We start from the raw sequence: 18,763 nt of genomic DNA, 5'->3' as shown, positions 1-18,763 counted from the left end.
AATCAAGGCGAAGAGATCACTGGTGGTAGGGTGTGGTGTCTCACACCTGTAATCCCAGCACTTTGAGAGGATTGCTTGAGCCCAGGAGTTCAAGACAAGCCTGGGTAACACAGTGAGACCCCATCTCTTCTAAGAAAAATGTACAAGTTAGCTGGGTGTCATGGTATACACCTGTGGACCCACCTACTCAGGAGGCTGAGGTGGGAGGAGCACTTGTGCCCAGGAGGTTGAGGCTGCAGGGAGCTGTGTTTGCACCACTGCACTCCAGCCTGGGCCATGGAACACCACCTTCTCCCCACCTCTCTTTTTTTAAGCTGTCTTCTACAGGAAGGATGACACCTTGTCTGTCTCAAAAAAAAAAATTGTCCAATAGGCAGAGAATGTCACTGATGGCTGTGGTGCAGCCGCCCTGGCCAGGCCACAGGGCAGGTTCTGAGAGGATGAGCGTGGGCAGCCTTGCTGCTGCACTGGAAATGGATTTGTTTCCCCTCCCTGTTCCTCTTCTGCTCACTAGTGCATTTTGTCCTCTGTAGGTTCCCAGAGACTATGCCAGTGCCTGGCAGACAGCCAGCACTTGGGGAAATTTTTCCAAAGGAATGAGTGAATGAATGAATGAATCAGTGAATGCTCTCATCCCATGTTGGCAGTATGAAACTTGGGGTCCTTGGGGTTGAAAATGTTTCCATATTAATCTACTCCCGGAAACACTGGAACAGAAATTGAAAAGTGAAACAGAACTACACAGCCATACCCAAACTGACCCACTCTGCAGCTGCTGTCTGGTCAGCCGCTCCTAGCATCTTCCCAGTGAGGCCATGGGACCAGGGGTTTCCACTGCCTTGCCACAGAGCCTGTGCTGGTGCCCAGGTGGGTGCCCAGCGGCTGCTCTGAGCCCAAGGTGGGGGCTGACATGTTCTTTGTCCTGTCTGCAGCCCCCACGTAGTAAATTAATTGGTATTAGGGCACTGTCCTCATCAGCTTGGTGGCTATCCCTGATTTCTAATGGTCCTCACGTTTGCCTGCACACAATTGCTCCACACAGGATGTAATTAAATCCTTTGAACAGCACTTAGGGACATTTGACTATGTAGAAAAAACACCATAGAAATGTAAGCTGTTGTGTGCAGCTGGTTTACCCTGCGGTTTCTGACAGTGCTCACTGTAGTGTGAAAATTACCTGAAAGGGAAGAGAAGGGGCCGGAGCTGGGAGGGAGGCTGGCGGAGGTGCTGCTGTGAAGCCTTGGCCCGCCTTCCATACAGGGGCATGGCTGGGAGGGTTGGGGTGATCCTCACCTGCCTGCGTGGCCCTGATTGACCCTCGACCCTTCCTTCCCCAGGAGCTGCCAGAGCATGACAAGCCTGTTCAGTAACACTGTGTCACCGACCCAGGACGGGACCTCCTCTCTTCCCAGGAGGCAGAGCTCGTTTGCCAAGCCCCCGCTCCGTGCCCTGTATGACCTGCTCATCGCGCCCATGGAAGGGGTAAGCACTTCCTGGGGGCACGAGGCTCCTCTGCGTCAGAACACATCAGTTACCAGTCAGTGCCCACATTTATCCCTCTTAGACACCAAAATGGGCTCCCGAAACAACCAAAGGCTTTTCAGAACACAAGTCCTCTCTGTCCAGCTTCTCAGTGGGCGTTTGAAAGCTAAGGTGGAGCACAGTCTGGGTTGGCTGATTGGTAGTGGATGAGGCCTTGAGCTTCAAGTTGCAAATCTTGGTTCAAGCCCTAGTTCTGCTCCCTACAAGCTGGTGCATTCAGCCTCAGAGACCTCACTTACAAATCGAAATGATGGCCCCTTCCCAACCTGTCTAACAGAGTGATGTGCAGCTCAGGGAGGTGCAGGGCTGTGCACATCTAAGCACTTGTCAGTAGGGTCCGTGCATCAATGTGAGGCCGAGGCTGCCCTTTCCCACCTAGCAGATGCCTCGGGGATGTGGCCCTGGCTGTGCCCTTCCCAGAGGGCTTTTTCCCAAAGGCCTTGTGCCTACAACCTACTGGGAATGATGCTTCCCCACCTCCCTACATCTCATTCTAGAATCTTGTCTAAGCAACTTCAAGCCAGGGCTGTGCTTTCCGGTGAGGTGGTCTCAGAGAATCAATTTCCACCTGCCTCCTTCCCTCAGCCTCAGATATTGTTGGGAATCACTGATTCTACCATAGAGTCCAATGTTAAAGACACCCTTGCATAAGCTGCCACAGACAGGTTTTCTGTGGTGTGTGTTCACCTGCCCCGGTCTTTGCACATCACTTTTAATTCAGACACAGCCTTCTGACTGAGCCAAGAGTGCCGGAGGGCTCAGGATCTTTGCAGTCCCAATGGTGAGCCCATCAGGTGCCTTTTCGTAGACTGTCAGGGAAGCCCAGGGAGGCTGCAGCAGGTGAGCAGGCTGCTGTTAGCCAGGCTGCATGGCCCCTTCGTCCCAGCGATCCGCAGCCGGGTGGGAGATTTGTCCCACAGCTGTTGGAGTGGCCCTCAGCAGCTCTCTCTTCTGCTCCAGCCAAATGACAGAGATGAAGTATATCCCCAGGAAACCACATCTGCACAATGATTTCTTTGTCCCCGGGAAATGCCTATACCTTTCCCTACCTGGCCTTCCAAGGATGTGTCTTGCCTAGTATTTGTCAGGAGGCTGCACTGCCTGCCAGTGCCCTCTGGACGTTCTCTGCCTTGGGGAGGCAGGGTGTGGCGGAAGCACAGAGCCTTTGGGAGCCAGCAGGGGCTGGATTTGTGTCTGGCACTGCCCTTTTCTGGCTGGGTGATGTTGGCAAAGCTGCTTCTTCTCCTGGAGTATCTGTTTACTCATTAGAAAATGAGGATGATAACGCCTAATGCAACAGGTTAGAGCAGCTTAGACAAGTGTGTGAAGTACCTGACCAAGCACAGTGGCTCTTGCCTGTAATTCCAGCACTTTGGGAGGCCAAGACAGGCAGGTCACTTGAGCCCAGGAGTTCCAGACCAGCCTGGGCAACATAGTGAGACCTCATCTCTGCAAAAAATACAAAATTAGCTAGGTATGGTGGTGCACAACTGTAGTTGCAGATACTTGGGAGGCTGAGGCAGGAGGATCGCTTGAGCCTGGGAGATCGAGGTTGCAATGAGCCATGATTGTACCACTGCACTCTAGCCCGGTGACAGAATGGACTGTGTTTCAAAGCAAAAACCAAAAGGCATAAAGCACCTGAGGCTGCAGCAGCAGTGAATGTGTGCCTGGCGAGCAGTGGCTTCTGTGCACAGATTCCTCTTCCGAGTGCCAGGCCACTGCCACTGTCCCTCCAAGCCTTCTCTACACTCGTGGGCCTCCCGGATCCGATCACGTCCTTGCAGGCACATTCTTGCAGTCCTTGCACGTGCTCGGTTGTCCTTCCCTTCTTAGGATTATGACCCTCTCCTGCACCTTCCTTTTAATGAGATGACCAAAACTGCAGAGAATTCTCCAGCTTAAAGCTTCTCCGATACCATAATCACTTACCCTGATTTATGTGCCATAGCTCAGAGGAAGAAATATAAACCTAGCACCCTTGCTTTTTCAAGTTTTCTTTACTGCTATTGACTGTCATGCAAACCATTTCAGTGACTTACTACCAGCCTTCCCTCCTGCTCGCCCCGAGGTCTGCGTTTCCCAGGATCCCCGCTCCTCTAAAGGGTATTTGGACTCTCCATTCCTTACCCACTTGACCTTCTGAGGCCTTTGCCTGTCTCTCTTTGCGTTTCTCCTTTTGCATTCAGGTCCCCAGTTTACTTGTTCCATTAATGTTGCATTGGTGCTTGGGCACCAGGAGGGGTACAGAGGGTGAAGATGGAGACTGGCTGTGACTGCCACCTCTGCCCCCGTGAGGCTCAGGTCATCTGGGGCTGGCAGGCTCCTCTCATCTCTCCTGGCCCACCTCTTCTTTGAAACATTCCTTGCCTCTTCTCGTTGCCTTCCTGGAGCCCTTCATCCCCTCCCCACCACTGGGCCCCTTGCATACCTGGATGTTTTCCTGGCAGCTGAGATAATCAGGCGTCCACGTCCATGGGTTCCTCATCTATGGATTCAACCATGGATTGATATATTTTTGAGACAGTCTTGCCTTGTTCCCTAGACTTGAATGCAGTGGCAGAGATCATAGCTCACTGCAGCCTCGACCTCCCAGGCTCAAGCAGTACCCCTACCTCAGTCTCCTTAGTACCTGGGTGTGCACCACCATGCCCAGCTAATTTTTATATTTTGTATAGGGACAGGGTTTCATCATGTTGCCCAGGCTGGTCTCAAACTCCTGGGCTCAAGCGATCCATCTGCCTTGGCCTCCCAAGGTGTTGGGATTACAGGCGTGAGCCACCACGCCCAGCGAAAATATATGTTTTTTAATTCCCCAAAGTTACAAAAAGCAAAACTTGAATTTGCTACATGCCGACCACTACACAGTCCATGTGAGTGAAGTGATATGTGGGTATTCTGTTAGTAATCTAGATTCGAAATAATCTACCGATGGTCTAAAGTGTACAGGAGGATGTGCGAAGGTTAATGCAAACATCTTAAAACTTAAGTATCTGAGGACTTTGTGTGTGAAGGTTAATGCAAACATCTTAAAACTTAAGCATCTGAGGACTTTGGTATCTGAGGGGTGTCCTGGAATAATCCCCTAGGGATACCGAGAGGTGACTGTGCCTGGTTGGACTCAGGGCTTAGCTCTGTGCTTGCTGCCCACCCAACAGTCCCTGAAAACAAGGACTGCCCCCTCCTCTCTGTCCCCAGCAGCTGTCACTGGCCTGGTACACGTCGGTGGTCAGTAAAGTTTCTGGAATGGTGTGGGGTCCAAAGCGGCATTGCATTTTGAGTCAAGTTTGGCATAGAAAGCAGAAGAGCCAACTTAGAAATCAGCCAATAGGCTTTTCATGGCCTCTCTTGGGTTGAACCAGAGGGCTTTCCTAAGAGGATGAAGCAGAAGGAAGGGGCTGGGCCTGTTCTCAAGGAGCTTTGAATCTAGTGAGCGCCCTGCCTTGGCCAGTGATTTCAGGGAGGGAGCATGGGCCAGTCGACATGCCTGCAGGCCCCTCCCCTGAGCATGGTTTCACTGGCCAAGGTGTCCACGCTGAGCCAGGTGAAGGTGCTGACTCTTGTGGGGGCTTCATACTTGAGGTGGAAATCTGCTCGGTGATGGCCACGAAGAGATGAAGGGCAGGAGGCGGCCCTGCCTTGGTCCATCCCAGTGCTTCCCCAGCGCCACAGGTCATCCTGGAGGGGTCCCCTGGCTGTCTAAAAGCTGTGCCATGTGTTTTAGAGTTTTTCCCCCCATGGACTTTCCCCTGTGACTTAAAGAATAAAAAGATGCTGTGGGGATTAGTGGTAGCTGGCTTCGGGACAACCTAATTTCCCTGTAGGGTGCTAGCAAGGGAGGAGAGTATGGACTTAAGCCTCAAACCAGTTAGAACAATGATCAGAATGATGCCTGTATACTCTAGGAAAAGGAAAAACCCTGTCACCAGCATTTCAAAAAGTGAAATGCTGCTAGCAGCACCCTCTGCTTCTGCTGCCCTTCAGAGCTGGTTGTGTGGACGATGTGGTGGGGTCCCCGAACCAGCCCGCGGGGCTGCAGTCTTATCTTGAGGTGAGGCATGCAGTTGGAAAGCACATCCTTAGATCCTGATATCTAGTCTCTTGTGATTCACGTATGTGAACACAGAGAAAGAGTTTGGCTGCTTGAAATGAGACAGAGTGGAACCTTTTTAAATGTATTAAAGTAAGTCATGAGAGCAAGCACTGTTCCTTGGCTAACTACAATGATCCATTGTGTATCAGTAAAAACACTTAACTGAGAAGTTGGAGTCTAATTAGGAGTCCTCTCCATCCCCAGTTTTATCCATTCATTCAACAGATATTTACTGACTTGTGCCAGGCACACACTGTCCTGAGCTGGGGGGAGACAGCTGAAAATCTGGGCCAGGGTCCTGTGTTATCTTGTCTGGTCACTCACAGACTAAGGGTGGGGATGGAGGTCAGCACCCAAAGCCGGTGGGCCATGCCGAATTGTGGCAGGTCAGCCTCAGTGACCTGTCATCTCAGGAGGGTCCAGCCCTCCTCACCAGGGCTGCCCAGCTGGAGGGAGAGGAGGCCTAGATTGTTCTCCCGCTCTGGCTGCAAGCATGCCACGCTGCTCCGGAGGCCACGAGAGGGCGACATGACACCACCAGCCAGCTCTGGAGCTGCCGCTGTCAGCTGCCAGGCAGAGCCAGACCCTTCTCTCCATTTTCAGCGAGAATACACATCAAAGCCAAAAGTCCAAGATGGTGAGTCACTGACACTTCAAGACTAAAACGATTAGCCTCTTCACATAGGGCCTGTAATTATTTGAACAACTGCCTTTGTTTAGCCGCAGTCCTATTGCTCAGGGACTAGGTCAGACAGAATGAAAAGTGGAACAGAATAATATGTTACCATAGGCCTTACACCAGTATGTGATTTAATTTGGCTTAAGGGAAACACTGTCGTGGCTCTTTCCTGGAACCATGTTGTCCTTTGCTGTCAGGATGGGGCGAGCATGTCCACTTATCTTTGAGGAGGGCCTGGTTGCATGAGCACATGAGCCATCATCAAACATTAAGTCAGATCCTGTGTGGTCCCCAAAGGAGGAAATGTCACTAAAGAAAAGTTGCAAGTGTGCAGTGTGAAAGGGGCCACCTGGACGTGTTTGTGTCTCTGGCGTTAGTTTTTAATCAGATTAGAGTGAAGGACGGTAACCCGTGTCTCTGACCTGGACTTTGCTTCTTCTTGCCCTGGACTGATCCTGGACCAGTCCCGTCCCCATCACCCGAATGCACAAGGCTGCCTCAGGGTTCTCTCCAGTGTCCCCTGCTCAGCAGCAGACTTGTGGCAAGGCCCTGCAGGGCTGCTATAGGCAAAGCCGCTCTTCTGCTCAGATCCCAAATCACCCCTTAGTTTTCAGATGAGCCCTTTCTCCAGAGCCAGCAGCTGCTTTAATCAAGGAACCAGGTTTAAGGACGACTTTACGTCTGGTCAAGTTATTCTTCAAAGTCCCAGATTTGGCGATCTTTCTGGATCCTTTGAGTTTGGACTTGCTCTAGTTATAAAATCTCTATCATCCTTATTTTTATTTCCCTTTATTTAAATTCTCTGTTTCCTATATTTAAATTCAAAAACCAAGGTTCTAGGACAGGTAGCAAGAGCGAGTGACTTTGATCAGAAAGAAAAGTACATCTCATTCACCTCGGCTTGTGATTCATGAAGCTGTGGAGTCACCCGTTTAAGACCCTGGAAACTTATTCAAAACTTGTTTACGTCTGTTAGGCTGGTGAACTGCTCTCCAAGCACTGGAGCTCAGGGAATTCACTGAGAAGACTCATCTAAGAGTGAAAGCAGGAGTCTAGCTCTGCCGACGGCTCCGCCAGGAGGATGGCTTGGCCTGGGTTGGGTCATGACTGTAATCACTGCCCTGGAGGAAAGGGCTCCCTTGTGTTTTGTAAAATCAGGTAGCAAAGTCAGTCGGCTTATCCTAGAACAGATGCCACGGGAATGTGGCTGCCTGTTTTCTAAACAGATTGGGGGACTTCGGTATAGCCAGGAATTTTTGTCCTTAGAAACAGTCAGACCTAGATTCCAGTCTGGGGTAGAGGATGAAGCCCTTGAGACTGGCAGCCCCACCACCAGGCTGTCTAATTGATTTCTGATTGAGACATCTGTAGTGATATTCAAATGAGGACAGACGTCACCCAAGGACAGCAAGCATTTTCACAACTGATTAGGAGGAGGAAAAATGGAGGTAATTACTGGCAAGCTGTCTGTCTGACTAAAACCAATGGTGACAGCACCCAGGATAACTGGCAAGTTCTCACATGGTAAATGGCCTTCTCACCTGGATGGCTGCTGTTAGGTGAGTGTCATCTGGGTGCTGGCTCTATTCTAGCTGGTCTTCTACAAGCAGCCATCTTAGCCTTACCTTGGCAGGTTCCAGGCAGGCCAAGGTCTTCTGCCACTGAGGTGGAGGGATCAGGTCAGCCAAGAGAGAGAGAGCCATCCCCCACCCCCACTGCACAGAGGATGGAACAGTCCCTTCGAGCTGATTTGGCTGAAGTTGGACCCTGGGTTTCAGGCAGGCCCCTCTGGCTCTTGCTGGCCATAGGTCACGTTTCTCCAATACTTTCTTCTGTTCTTCAGGCAAACCAATGGGCTGTTGTTTGGCCAAAGGATTCAGTTGGATGGGTTGAGTGTTCACTTTTCCATTTCTGGCTGGAATACAGTATCTGCAGTCCTGGTAGGCTGCAGTCACGGTTGAGGGTGATTTCCAGGTGTGTGATCTTTGCCCAAACTGTGTATCCACTCATGACAACAGGATTTCCCAGAAGCATCATAGAAAGGGTTCCTCTACTTTAAACGGTTCTGTTTGAGAAATTTATTCTATTGAAAATATGAGTCAGGAAAAAATGTGAAGCCCTATACACAGTTCTGGAGTACCCAGATACCCTGCAGCCCTTTGCCTCTGGAACCTTTATGGCAGACAGTACCGTCTGGTTCATCCCGAGCCCAATCATTCTGAAAGCTCATGGGCTCAGGCATTTTCTTTCCCTCCCCCACGGTGATCAGAGACTTTCATTCCTCTCGCTTGTGATAGGTACTGTGAACCCGAGAGGCCTGCTGTATCCGCCAGTGAAAAGGAAACTCCCTAGTGCAGCATGGAGGTCGCCTGCTGATCCTCTGACCTTGGCGGTCAGAGAGATCACGTCTTTCTTAAACCCCAACTTAGGACACAATCAGTGTACCATTTGATATGAGTGCTTTCTGAAGAGCTCAAGCCCTATGCTCACCAGGGCATATACGGAAGGTCCCCGCTGACCAAAACGGCAATCAAATCAGAATTCACCACCCAAACACACATTCGGGGTCCGTGGGGGTTGCCTGGGAGAACTGTAGGCTTGGAAGCTGGACTTTGGGGCGACTGGTTGGTGGTGGCTCAGCAAGTAGGTATGGATGATGTTGATGGTGATGTGAAGAGGAGGTAGGGCATGTGGTGGCATCTCTCTCTTAGTCTCTGGTTAAAATTCGGAGCTGGACGCTCCAGAGAAGCCATTTGTGTGTTTTAACCACATGAATGTGTATAAACACCAGAGAGAAAGGGACTGAGTAATGCTGGAAAAATGATTGTGGCCCAGGAGAAAACAGTGGTATAAATAATAGGGGCGGTGTCTCCTTCTTCCCTGCACTGTAGGCAGTTGTAAATTCACATTTACCCAATACATCTGGAGTGTGTGCCAGTGCCAGGCCTGGGGCTAGATGCTTCAGCAACCCTCTGTGCAGCTACCTTGGCCTCATAGGCCTGTGCGGAATGGATGCTAGCACCGTCCTGTGGGTTTGGAAACCAAGGTGCAGAGAGGTTAGCGTCTCGTGGAGTGCTCAGAGCCCCTACTTCCACCCCTACTGGCTTCTCACCCCTCGCCTCCCCATCTAGCAATTCCAGGGCTGGGAGCACCCTGACTTGGCAGGCTGACCCAGACTCCGTGGTGGGGCCTCCCCCCAGGCCCCTTGTTCCTTCCCCAGCATGCAGCTTCCCTTCCCAGGCCACTGGACACGGCTTTTCATCCTCTGGGTCCATCTGGAGACAGAAACCACGCCATAAGCTAACCAGGGACTTTCATATAGAGAACTATTACCTATGAGAAGTGAGTAACTCTAAGACAAAGGGAAGCTGTGTTGTTTTTCTCTAGGGCTGAGGGAGTGTGCCCAGTAAAGAATGAACATGGGAGGAAGTATGGTTCAGTCCACAGGACACAGAGATGTGCCCACCGTTTGGCTGGGCCGGAGCCAGTCTGGAGTTGCTGGCAAGCAGTAGCCCCCAGTGTGGGCAGGAGAGTAGCCATCAGCTTCCAGCAGTGATGGGTGCCAGGGGGTCCAGGCACCTGCAGAGGCAGGAGGCCTTGGGAGTGTGGGGACTCTGGTTTCCATGTAGAGAGGGATGTGGGAAGATTATCACCAGGCCGAGACTGCAAGGTGGCAGTGGGACAGAGTTCTGGGCCCGTGGCTGGGCAGGCCCCTCTGGTTGTCCTCCCCCACCAGTGACCCAGGCTGGCAGGAGAGCTGCTGCCTCCTCAGTGCTCCTCAGCACACTCCACTGACACAGCTCAGCACCCTGCACGTCATGGAGAAAGAGCTGAAGGACGCAGCCTGTCTCAGAGTGGGTAGTGACAGGGGCGTCAGGACCTGAGGGGCAGTAAACTGCCACCCCCAGTGCACTCGCCGCCCACCCTGTCAGAGGAACAGCCCTCACCTTGTGCAGAGACTTCACCTTTATGGTACCCGCCATCACCGCGCCCAGGGCAGCCCCACAGTGCTGCGCATGCTGGCCTGCCTGCCTGGCACTGTGTCTTTCCCCTTTTCTCTCACCAGGCCTGGCACAGAGAAAGTTCTCAAGCAGCATGTGCTGCCTGAACTCACATTGCCACAGTCAGGGCCACAGCCCCTTGGTGAGAGCAAAGGGCACCACCTGGGAAGGGACAGATTCTAGTGCACCTGTCCCATCATCTTTTGCTTTCAGAAGTCCCATGACTAGAAACTGCAAAGGTCAGAACATCTGAGTCTTTGATGGAATCTGTTGGAGATGCTGGTAGTTGCTGCTCTGTGAGCCACTTTATTGTTCAACCCTAAACCTTAAGAAACCAGCAGATGCCCTTTCCGAAGCTGACAGGCCCAGGTGCCCAGTAGTGTTTCCTTGAACGTCTCTCTTTTGCAGTATAATTGATGATATGTAAGCTGAATAGAGATGTTGCTTTCTTTCCCCATTTCAAGTGCACATTGGATTATAGCTAATCTTTCAGTGCAAGAACAGCACGCATATACCAGAGGCAGAACTCAGAAGTTTCCTGGGCATTGTTTCTAGCATGTCCAATCAGTTTCCCTGTGCCTTTTAACAGGAGCTGTCAGCCTGCCATTCTACCCATCTCCCCACAAGCCCACACATTTCAGAGAACAGCTGCGGCTGTCACCTGCCTCCTTTCACACAGTTTGGACAGGGGTCCCATATGGGGGCCTTCACCCAGGTTTGTATGCATGTGCCAAACTCATTACCAGCTCCCAGGCACTATGCAGGGAGGACTCAGACCTCTAAATTGGGATATGAGGTTCACCCCCCAGCCTGGACTTCAGATTTCTCCTCACCCACTAAGATCCCTCTCACCAAGTCCCAGCAAGTCTCCTTGTCTCCTCTCGTGGTGGGCATTGCCCTGGTCTGAATTGCTCCAGGGCATAGCCCCCTCTCCCGCAGGCAGGCTACCTCTCAATGCTTTGCAGGGCTCAGCTTGAGAAGGCATGGCGGGTCCTGACAGCCAACAAGAACCACGCTTTCTTGCCTGATCTTCAGCACCCCCACAGTCTGGCGCCCATGCCCCTCTCTAGCCTTGTGCCCAGCTCACCTGGCAATAGCATCTGCACAGGCTGGGCCTTCCCCAGTCCTCACAGACCAGAGCAGCCTCCTGGGTGGGTCCAGCATCAGCCTAGGTAGGCGTTCCCCATTCTGGGGTGACATCTTATGCTGCCGTGAGGCTGTCACATTAGACGATACTCAGCAGTGGCCTCTTGTGTGCATTGTATTTTTCTAAGTACATCATAAGTTTCCAAGCAGGGACCATGTGCTAAATTTAAATGACTTCCCTACAGTCCCCAGTAGGCACATGAGGGACACCACTCAGTGGCCGATGGGAAAGCCGAGGGCCAGCTTGGGAGACTTCTGACAATAGGGCCACAGGAGATGCCCCCAACCCTGGTGGAGTATTGGAGAAGACAGACAAGCTGCCTCCAAGGACATGCATTCACTCAGTCATTAGGCTTGTGCTGCAGGTGAGGTTTTGTGGGTAGAGTTAGCAGAGTTCTGCAAAGACATGCTGCCAGTGAATGTTTACTCTGCGTGGATTACAGCCTCTCTCCCCCGTTTTTCAGCTTGCCCAGCTTCCCTCTGGGTCACGCAGTTAGGTGGTGTCACGACCAGGGACTTGTCTGAGTGGCATGTCTCCTGGTGAAGGCAGTAGCCTGTGGGATGACATCTGACAGAAACTTACTGTGGTTTGGGCCTGGGTGGCAGGAGGCCAGCAAGGACCTACAGGGCTGGGGCTGGCATCTTGTCACAACAAAGCCCTGCGACTCTGGAACAGCGGAGGGTGGGTCCAGCTTTGTGCATGGCTGAAGCCTCACACTGCCCATTCTCAGGCAGCACAGCTCTCACTGAGCAGCAGGGGGTCACCAGGGTTAGGGCACCATCCGCTGTGCCACTACAGCTCATTCAAGGTTCACTGGCACACTTCAACGGCATGGTGGCACTGCCCTCCAGAGCAGCCCCCCTGAGCCACCTCTGCCTATGGAGCCAGGGGCTTCAGGTGTGGCCCATGGCAGGCCATGGGCCCAGGTGCCTACAGCTCGCTCTTTCTCCTCCCCATGCTAACCTAGAGCTCATCCACAGACAGTGTTGGGGTTACTGTGACACACCCCCACTTCTTCCTGCCTGGGTTGCACAATTGCACAGTGATTCATTTACCTCCTCTTGGGAAATACTGTAGCTCTTTTTTGAGTCTTCCTCTGTCACCAAGGCTGGAGTGCAGTGGTGCAATCTCGGCTCACTACAACCTTCGCCCCCTGGGTTCAAGCGATTCTCTTGCCTCAGCCTTCTGAGTAGCTGGGACTACAGGTGTTTGCCACCACACCTGGCTAATTTTGTATTTTTGGTAGAGATGGGGTTTCACCATGTTGACCTCCGGACCTCAGGTGACATGCCGACCTTGGGCTCCCAAAGTGCTAGGATTACAGGTGTGAGCCACTGTGCCCGGTCCATACTGTAGCTCTTACAGCAAACAAACAAACAACAAATTGGCCTAATAATTTTTATTTATGCTTTTGCTAGATGGAGCTAGAATTTTATTTTTAAAGAAGGAAAGAAAAAAAAAAAAAAAACATAGGAGTTTACAAAGACTGAACGTCCCGCCAGGCATGTGTCACTTTGGGTTAGCCGAGTGCCCTGCCACCCTCAGCCAGCTGCCCACGGCTGCACATCAGACAGGTCAAGCGAGCACATTTGCGTCCCCGGGCACAGCGGCACCCTGGTGGGTGTCCACTTGTCAGCCACTCCTCAGCAGATGGGGTTGGGGGGCAGGCCAGCCCCACCCATGGCACCCGGTGCTGCACAGGCTCTGTGGACCTGGGACCTTTCGGCAGGCTCCTCTCTTCACCTCAGCCTGTGGGGACCCAGCTCCGGGACCGTGGCCTGCTGTTCTCAGCAAGATGCCCGCAGCCCTAGCCCATATCTGCTGTGGTCCTGTGCGCACCCTGCCTTGGGACTTCATACCAGCCTTTCAAGAGGGATGGGAGTCATCTGTGCTTTGGGTCCCCTCACGTCCCCAGAGGGAACAAGTGGGGACAGCGCCTCCCAAGCCTAGAGCCAAGGGGCCACTCTTTCCTCAGAGGAGTCACAAAAGGTCCTAGAGCCCAGACCCTCCCCTTCTCCAGGGGCTGTCGTGCCAGCCCCCAGACCTCCCGTACTCTGAATTTCTAGCCTCTTGTCCACTGAAATGGAAAACATCCTGTTTTGAGAGGAGCTATTCCCACCCATTCTCAGGTGTGCAGTATAGGACCCTGCACTGGTCCTTTGGGGTACACTGCAACTCCCAGAGCCCTTTGTGGGACAATGCCCTCTGCATTCATTTCCTGCCTCCTGTAGGAACATCTGGATCTACCTGGGTCTGCCTTTGTCTTTGTGGGCCACCCCCCTCACGGCCTGTGACCTTGGTCTCCCACCCACTCCAGGTTCCTGTGAACTTCCAGAAATTGTCCTCTGTGTCAGCACTGTGAGGCAGATGGACACTGCCAGGTCAGCCCTCGCCAGTCCGTGAGCAAGCATGCCTCTTGGTGATGCTCCTGCAGGGCTGTGACCCGGCCCCTGCCCCATGGCCCCCCCCAACAACCACAGGCCTCGCCTGCTCAATCTTACATCACCCAGGCTGTGGCTCAGGTTGTCTTGGTGCCTGCTGGGCCGCCCATGTCAGCCTCTCCATGCTTGCTCCGCAGGGCCTGATGCACTCCAGCGGCCCGGTGGGTCGGCACCGGCAGCTCATCCTGGTTCTGGAGGGGGAGCTCTACCTCATTCCTTTCGCCCTCCTGAAGGGAAGCTCCTCCAACGAGTACCTCTACGAGCGCTTCGGCCTCCTCGCCGTCCCTTCCATCCGCTCCCTTAGCATGCAGTCCAAGGTAAGGCTCATACACAGTGGGGGGTGGGGGAGCTTGCTCTCAGGTCACGAGGCACTGTCTATCCGGTTGGACTGGGCTGTGTTACTAAGGCATAGCTGCGATCTCCTCAAAAGTGTTGATTTTATGATTTGCACACAGGTAGCGTGACTTTAGAGTAGATCTGTCCAAAAGTGGGGCATGGCCCTCCTGACCCCTGGCCATTCTTTGCTACCTTGAGAAGCCACAATTTGTGTCATTTCTAAGTTTCTTCGCTGTGACATCAGGGTCCTGAGCTGCTTTGAGGCACACAGCCAGGCTTGAGGCCTGACTGAGCACCTGAGGGGACTGGTCACCTCCCATCCACACAGTGCCCAGTGGGCATAGCAGAGCCACCCAGTTCACCTGGCCCTCTAGCTGACTGCTGGCCGGGACCCAGGCAGGGAGGGCAGACAAGCAAGTGTGGAGTTGAGTGGAAAACAGCCCAACAGGCCGATGGAACTGAAAACAAGTCAGGTGGCTTTCAGGGGACAAGTGGGGACACAGAAAGAAACACCCCAAAATCAAGAGAGTAACAGTGAGTGGGCCACCCTGAGTTATGGGTCTCACCCCACAGCCACCCTTGGCCCTACCCACCTGATTAGAAACTTTGGAGCCAACCTTTAATCTTCTTCCCCTTCTCCAAGCTCTCAGATCCCAAAACCCTGGCTTCCCTCTGAGCCCTCCAGTCCCACAGGGCCCGGCACCTGCCTGGCATTCCGCTTGCAGCATCCCTGCCTGCCCAGCTGCAGGACTGTCATTACCACAGGGTCTGCCTTGCTCCGTCCTCCAACTTCCAGATGCCCTCGAGCTGCCAGTTGCTCTTAGAGCCCTCAGACCCCATCTGCCCCCAGTACCCCATGGCAGGCCGGGTGGGTCTAGTCAGATGGGCCTCTTCACAGTGGTGGAAAGCGCAGGCAGGGTTAGGAACCGGGGCTGGGCGCTGTGCATGGGTGGTCCCCACAGGGCCTGTCTTGGCGGCTTTGATGACTCGCTCATTGGCATGGCCTAAGTGGGGTCAGTTTCTGCCTGAAGGTATTTGTAGATCTGAATTTTGACCATTTTTGTAGCTGGGTAACACTTTTCTCGTGAAGCAGACTATCAGTTCAAAGTGAAAGAAATTATTTTCTCTAGGTTTCTCAAGTTTCCGTGGCTGACTCTGTGAATCTCGGATAGGAAGTGAGCTTCCTTCTGGGATTCTCAACGCTGCCACCACCCAGCGGCCCATGGCGCCAGCTGATAGCACTCTGGGTATCAGATGCCACCATCTTCGGAAAGCTTTTATTTTGATGACAACAGCCAGCCAGCTAGCTAGCTGGTTGTAGCTTAACCAGAGACCTGGAAGAGGCCATCTCCTCCAGGCACCTGGTGTTTCTCTTACCCAGAGTTTAAGGAATCGCCAAGCAGAGGCACTAAAAAGTTGTTTTGAAATACTTCATACTTAATGTTCATACTTCATACTTAATGTTTCCCAAGAAGTATCAAAAGTCATCATAGTGGAAATTCAGACAGATGTGACTGGGCTTGTTTATGCTGATTTTCTCATTCAGTGATACTTTTTACTTTGCAGCATATAAGGCGGAAGGGAACTAGAATTTTGTCAGTATACAGAGCTTCTTAGAGGACTACGTTTAGCCCTCTCTCCCCAGGACTTGCTTGCTTGTTTGCACCATTTAAACAGAATCACTTCTCAAGGCCCCTGACTCACCAGGACTGGGCTTCCTGTTAGGAGCCACATAGAGAGGTCTGTGGGAATGAGGATTGTGGAGCAGGCTGGCTGTCCCGGGTTCCACGGCCTCTGTCCACTCTGCCATGTCGGGGCCTCCTCCTGCAGCCCTCCCAGGACTCCTACCATCCAGTCCTGATGATTTTCAAGAGCTCATCATTGGCAGGCGTGATTCTCAGTAAGTTAGGCACCTGTGTCAAAAAGAAGAGTGAATGAGGTGACTGGGGAAACAGGTGGATCCAAGCTTGACCAGCAAAGAGCTGGTCACCCCTGTACTCGGCTGACCACTGCTGGGCAGCCTGGCCGTTCTGACGTGTGGTCTGCTTTGTCCCCTCCCCTCCTAGTCTCACTTACGGAAGAACCCGCCCACATACTCCAGCTCCACATCCATGGCGGCTGTCATCGGCAATCCCAAGCTCCCATCGGCCGTGATGGACAGGTGGCTGTGGGGGCCCATGCCATCAGCCGAGGAAGAGGCCTACATGGTGTCTGAGCTGCTGGGCTGCCAGCCCCTAGTGGGCAGTGTGGCCACCAAGGAGAGAGTCATGAGCGCCCTGACCCAGGCTGAGTGTGTCCACTTTGCCACCCACATCTCCTGGAAGCTGTCGGCCTTGGTCCTCACGCCCAGCATGGACGGCAACCCTGCCAGCAGCAAGAGCTCCTTCGGCCACCCCTACACGATCCCTGAGTCCCTGCGGGTGCAGGATGATGCCAGTGATGGAGAGAGCATCTCAGACTGCCCGCCCTTGCAGGAGCTGCTGCTCACAGCCGCCGACGTCCTGGACTTGCAGCTGCCCGTGAAGCTGGTGGTGCTTGGCTCCTCCCAGGAGTCCAACAGCAAAGTCACAGCTGACGGGGTCATTGCGCTGACAAGGGCCTTCCTGGCTGCCGGCACTCAGTGTGTCCTTGTGTCTCTGTGGCCTGCACCAGTGGCTGCTTCCAAGATGTTCATCCATGCCTTCTACTCATCCCTGCTGAATGGCCTGAAAGCCAGCGCTGCCCTGGGGGAGGCCATGAAGGTGGTGCAGAGCAGCAAGGCCTTCTCGCACCCCTCCAACTGGGCAGGTGGGAGCTCGGCCGGCTGTGGGTGCCTGTCAAGGCCTGGGGCTCAGTCCCCATAGTCTTCCGATTTCATTCTGAAAGTGGGGTTGGGGAGGGCAGGACAAGGACAGCCGTGGAAGAGTGAGGGAGACAGCCTGTGTGCCAAGTCTTGCTTCTGCCAAATGAGTTTTTCCTAGTATTAAGATCATCTTTGGACCAGGAAGCAACAAAACCATTTGCTATGAAAGTATGAATGTAAAACCCCTCCAGATGTCAGGGTACACTGGATGACCCATTCCATAGCACCTCATTTAAACCATGACCGTAGAAAGGCGTGTGCGGTAAAGAGACTCAGGATGGATGTAGCTCTCTGTCCTGGCAGTGTGGCCTGAGATAGGTTATTTACCCCTGCAGTTGTGTCCTCAGAGGTAACAAGGGGATGATGGTGGTGCTGAGGACCCCACTTGGTGCACATTTGGGAGGATCTGTAAGAAGTGTACTGAGTATCTTGTGAAGCTTCAGGCCCTGCGTGTTCTGGAATACATGTTCTGAGGGAGCCTGCGTGCAGAGGGTGCCGGAGGGTCTAGGGAGTGAAGAGAGAATGTTCCTGTGACTTCCGGTCACAAGGGCGTGGGAAGGGAGGTACCCCTCCGGTGTACAGAGCTGCCTTTCAGCTCCAGGCAACAACGTGCTTCCCCTGGGGTCCCTGTGGGAAGGTGCCCACAGCAGTCACTCAGAGGGCTCTGCTATGCAGGAGAGCCTGCCAGGCCAAGACTCACAGAGTGCAAACCACACTCTGGGCCTGTTCCCTTACACAGAAAGGAGAGGTGAGCCCTGTGGTTTCCATTAGTGCCCTTGCCGTACAAGTCCTGTGCTACATGCTCCTGGCAGTCAGAAGGGGCTTTGGGCCCCACAGAACCTACTACAGGGCTTGTGGGAACCTGGCCCCTTTCCTGTCTACAGGTCTTCCCAGTGTGCTTACGGGCATGGAATTTTGAAAAAGGTCTTGGTTTAGTTTTGTTGATACGTAATATAAGTCACAACTTTGTTCTGGATGAAACAATTTTTAGTGATGCTCTCCTCTTACCTTTAAAAATAGGTCATTCTCAGGCTGGGCATGGTGGCTCACACCTGTAATCCCAGCACTTTGGGAGGTCAGGTGTTTGGGACCAGCCTGACCAACATGGTAAAACCCCATCTCCACTAAAAATACAAAAATTAGCTGGGTGTGGTGGCGGGTGCCTGTAATCCCAGCTTCTCGGGAGGCTGAGGCAGGAGAATCACTTGAACTGGGGAGGCGGAGCTTGCAGTAAGAGCCCAGATCACGCCACTGCACTCCCACCTGGGCAACAAGAGCGAAACTCCATCTCAAAAACAAAACAAATCAGCTTGTTCTCTTAGAAAATCCATTTCCTACACCATTTAGTGCAGGTTGGTCCTGAAGTTGCCCGTGAGCTTGAGGAACCTGCTCCCCCAAGCTCTGTTTTGGAAGTGTGTGTGGAAAGGAGCAGGCGGGATGCGGTGCTCCTTGGCCCAGCTGGTCTTTCCCAGGCAAACTGAGTTTGCTGGTTTAGAACTGGAGTAGTCACTCCTGCCTCCCCGTGGCCCCGAGGAGGAGAGGAGCGTACCTCCCTGCCCTGGCATGTTCCCTCCTAAAGGCCTAGAGATAGATAGACATAGATGAATTTCAGAGAAAATAAGGCAGGTTTCCCCACTACACTTCCCACTTGACTCCTTTCTGCAAAACAGCAGGCCCCACTT

The 18,763-nt window shown here is 53.0% G+C and overlaps 1 protein-coding gene across 3 annotated transcripts in view; it reads left to right on the top strand.

Annotated features, from left to right (window-relative positions):
* Nucleotides 1-18,763, top strand: part of TTC28 (tetratricopeptide repeat domain 28) — a 669,357-nt gene that overhangs the window by 635,726 nt on the left and 14,868 nt on the right. For all 3 annotated transcript variants that reach the window (XM_032256524.1, XM_032256522.1, XM_032256525.1), the window contains 3 exons: nucleotides 1,338-1,482; nucleotides 14,041-14,220; nucleotides 16,306-17,026. In XM_032256524.1, the coding sequence (XP_032112415.1) occupies nucleotides 1,338-1,482; nucleotides 14,041-14,220; nucleotides 16,306-17,026 (1,046 nt within the window). The remainder of the gene's footprint in view (nucleotides 1-1,337; nucleotides 1,483-14,040; nucleotides 14,221-16,305; nucleotides 17,027-18,763) is intronic.

The sequence above is a fragment of the Sapajus apella genome, unplaced genomic scaffold (assembly GCF_009761245.1).
Source record: "Sapajus apella isolate SASKATOON/1434 unplaced genomic scaffold, GSC_monkey_1.0 scaffold95, whole genome shotgun sequence".
Lineage (NCBI taxonomy): Eukaryota > Metazoa > Chordata > Mammalia > Primates > Cebidae > Sapajus > Sapajus apella.
Note: the sequence above shows the minus strand (reverse complement) of the source record. Positions and strands in the feature narration are given on the sequence as shown.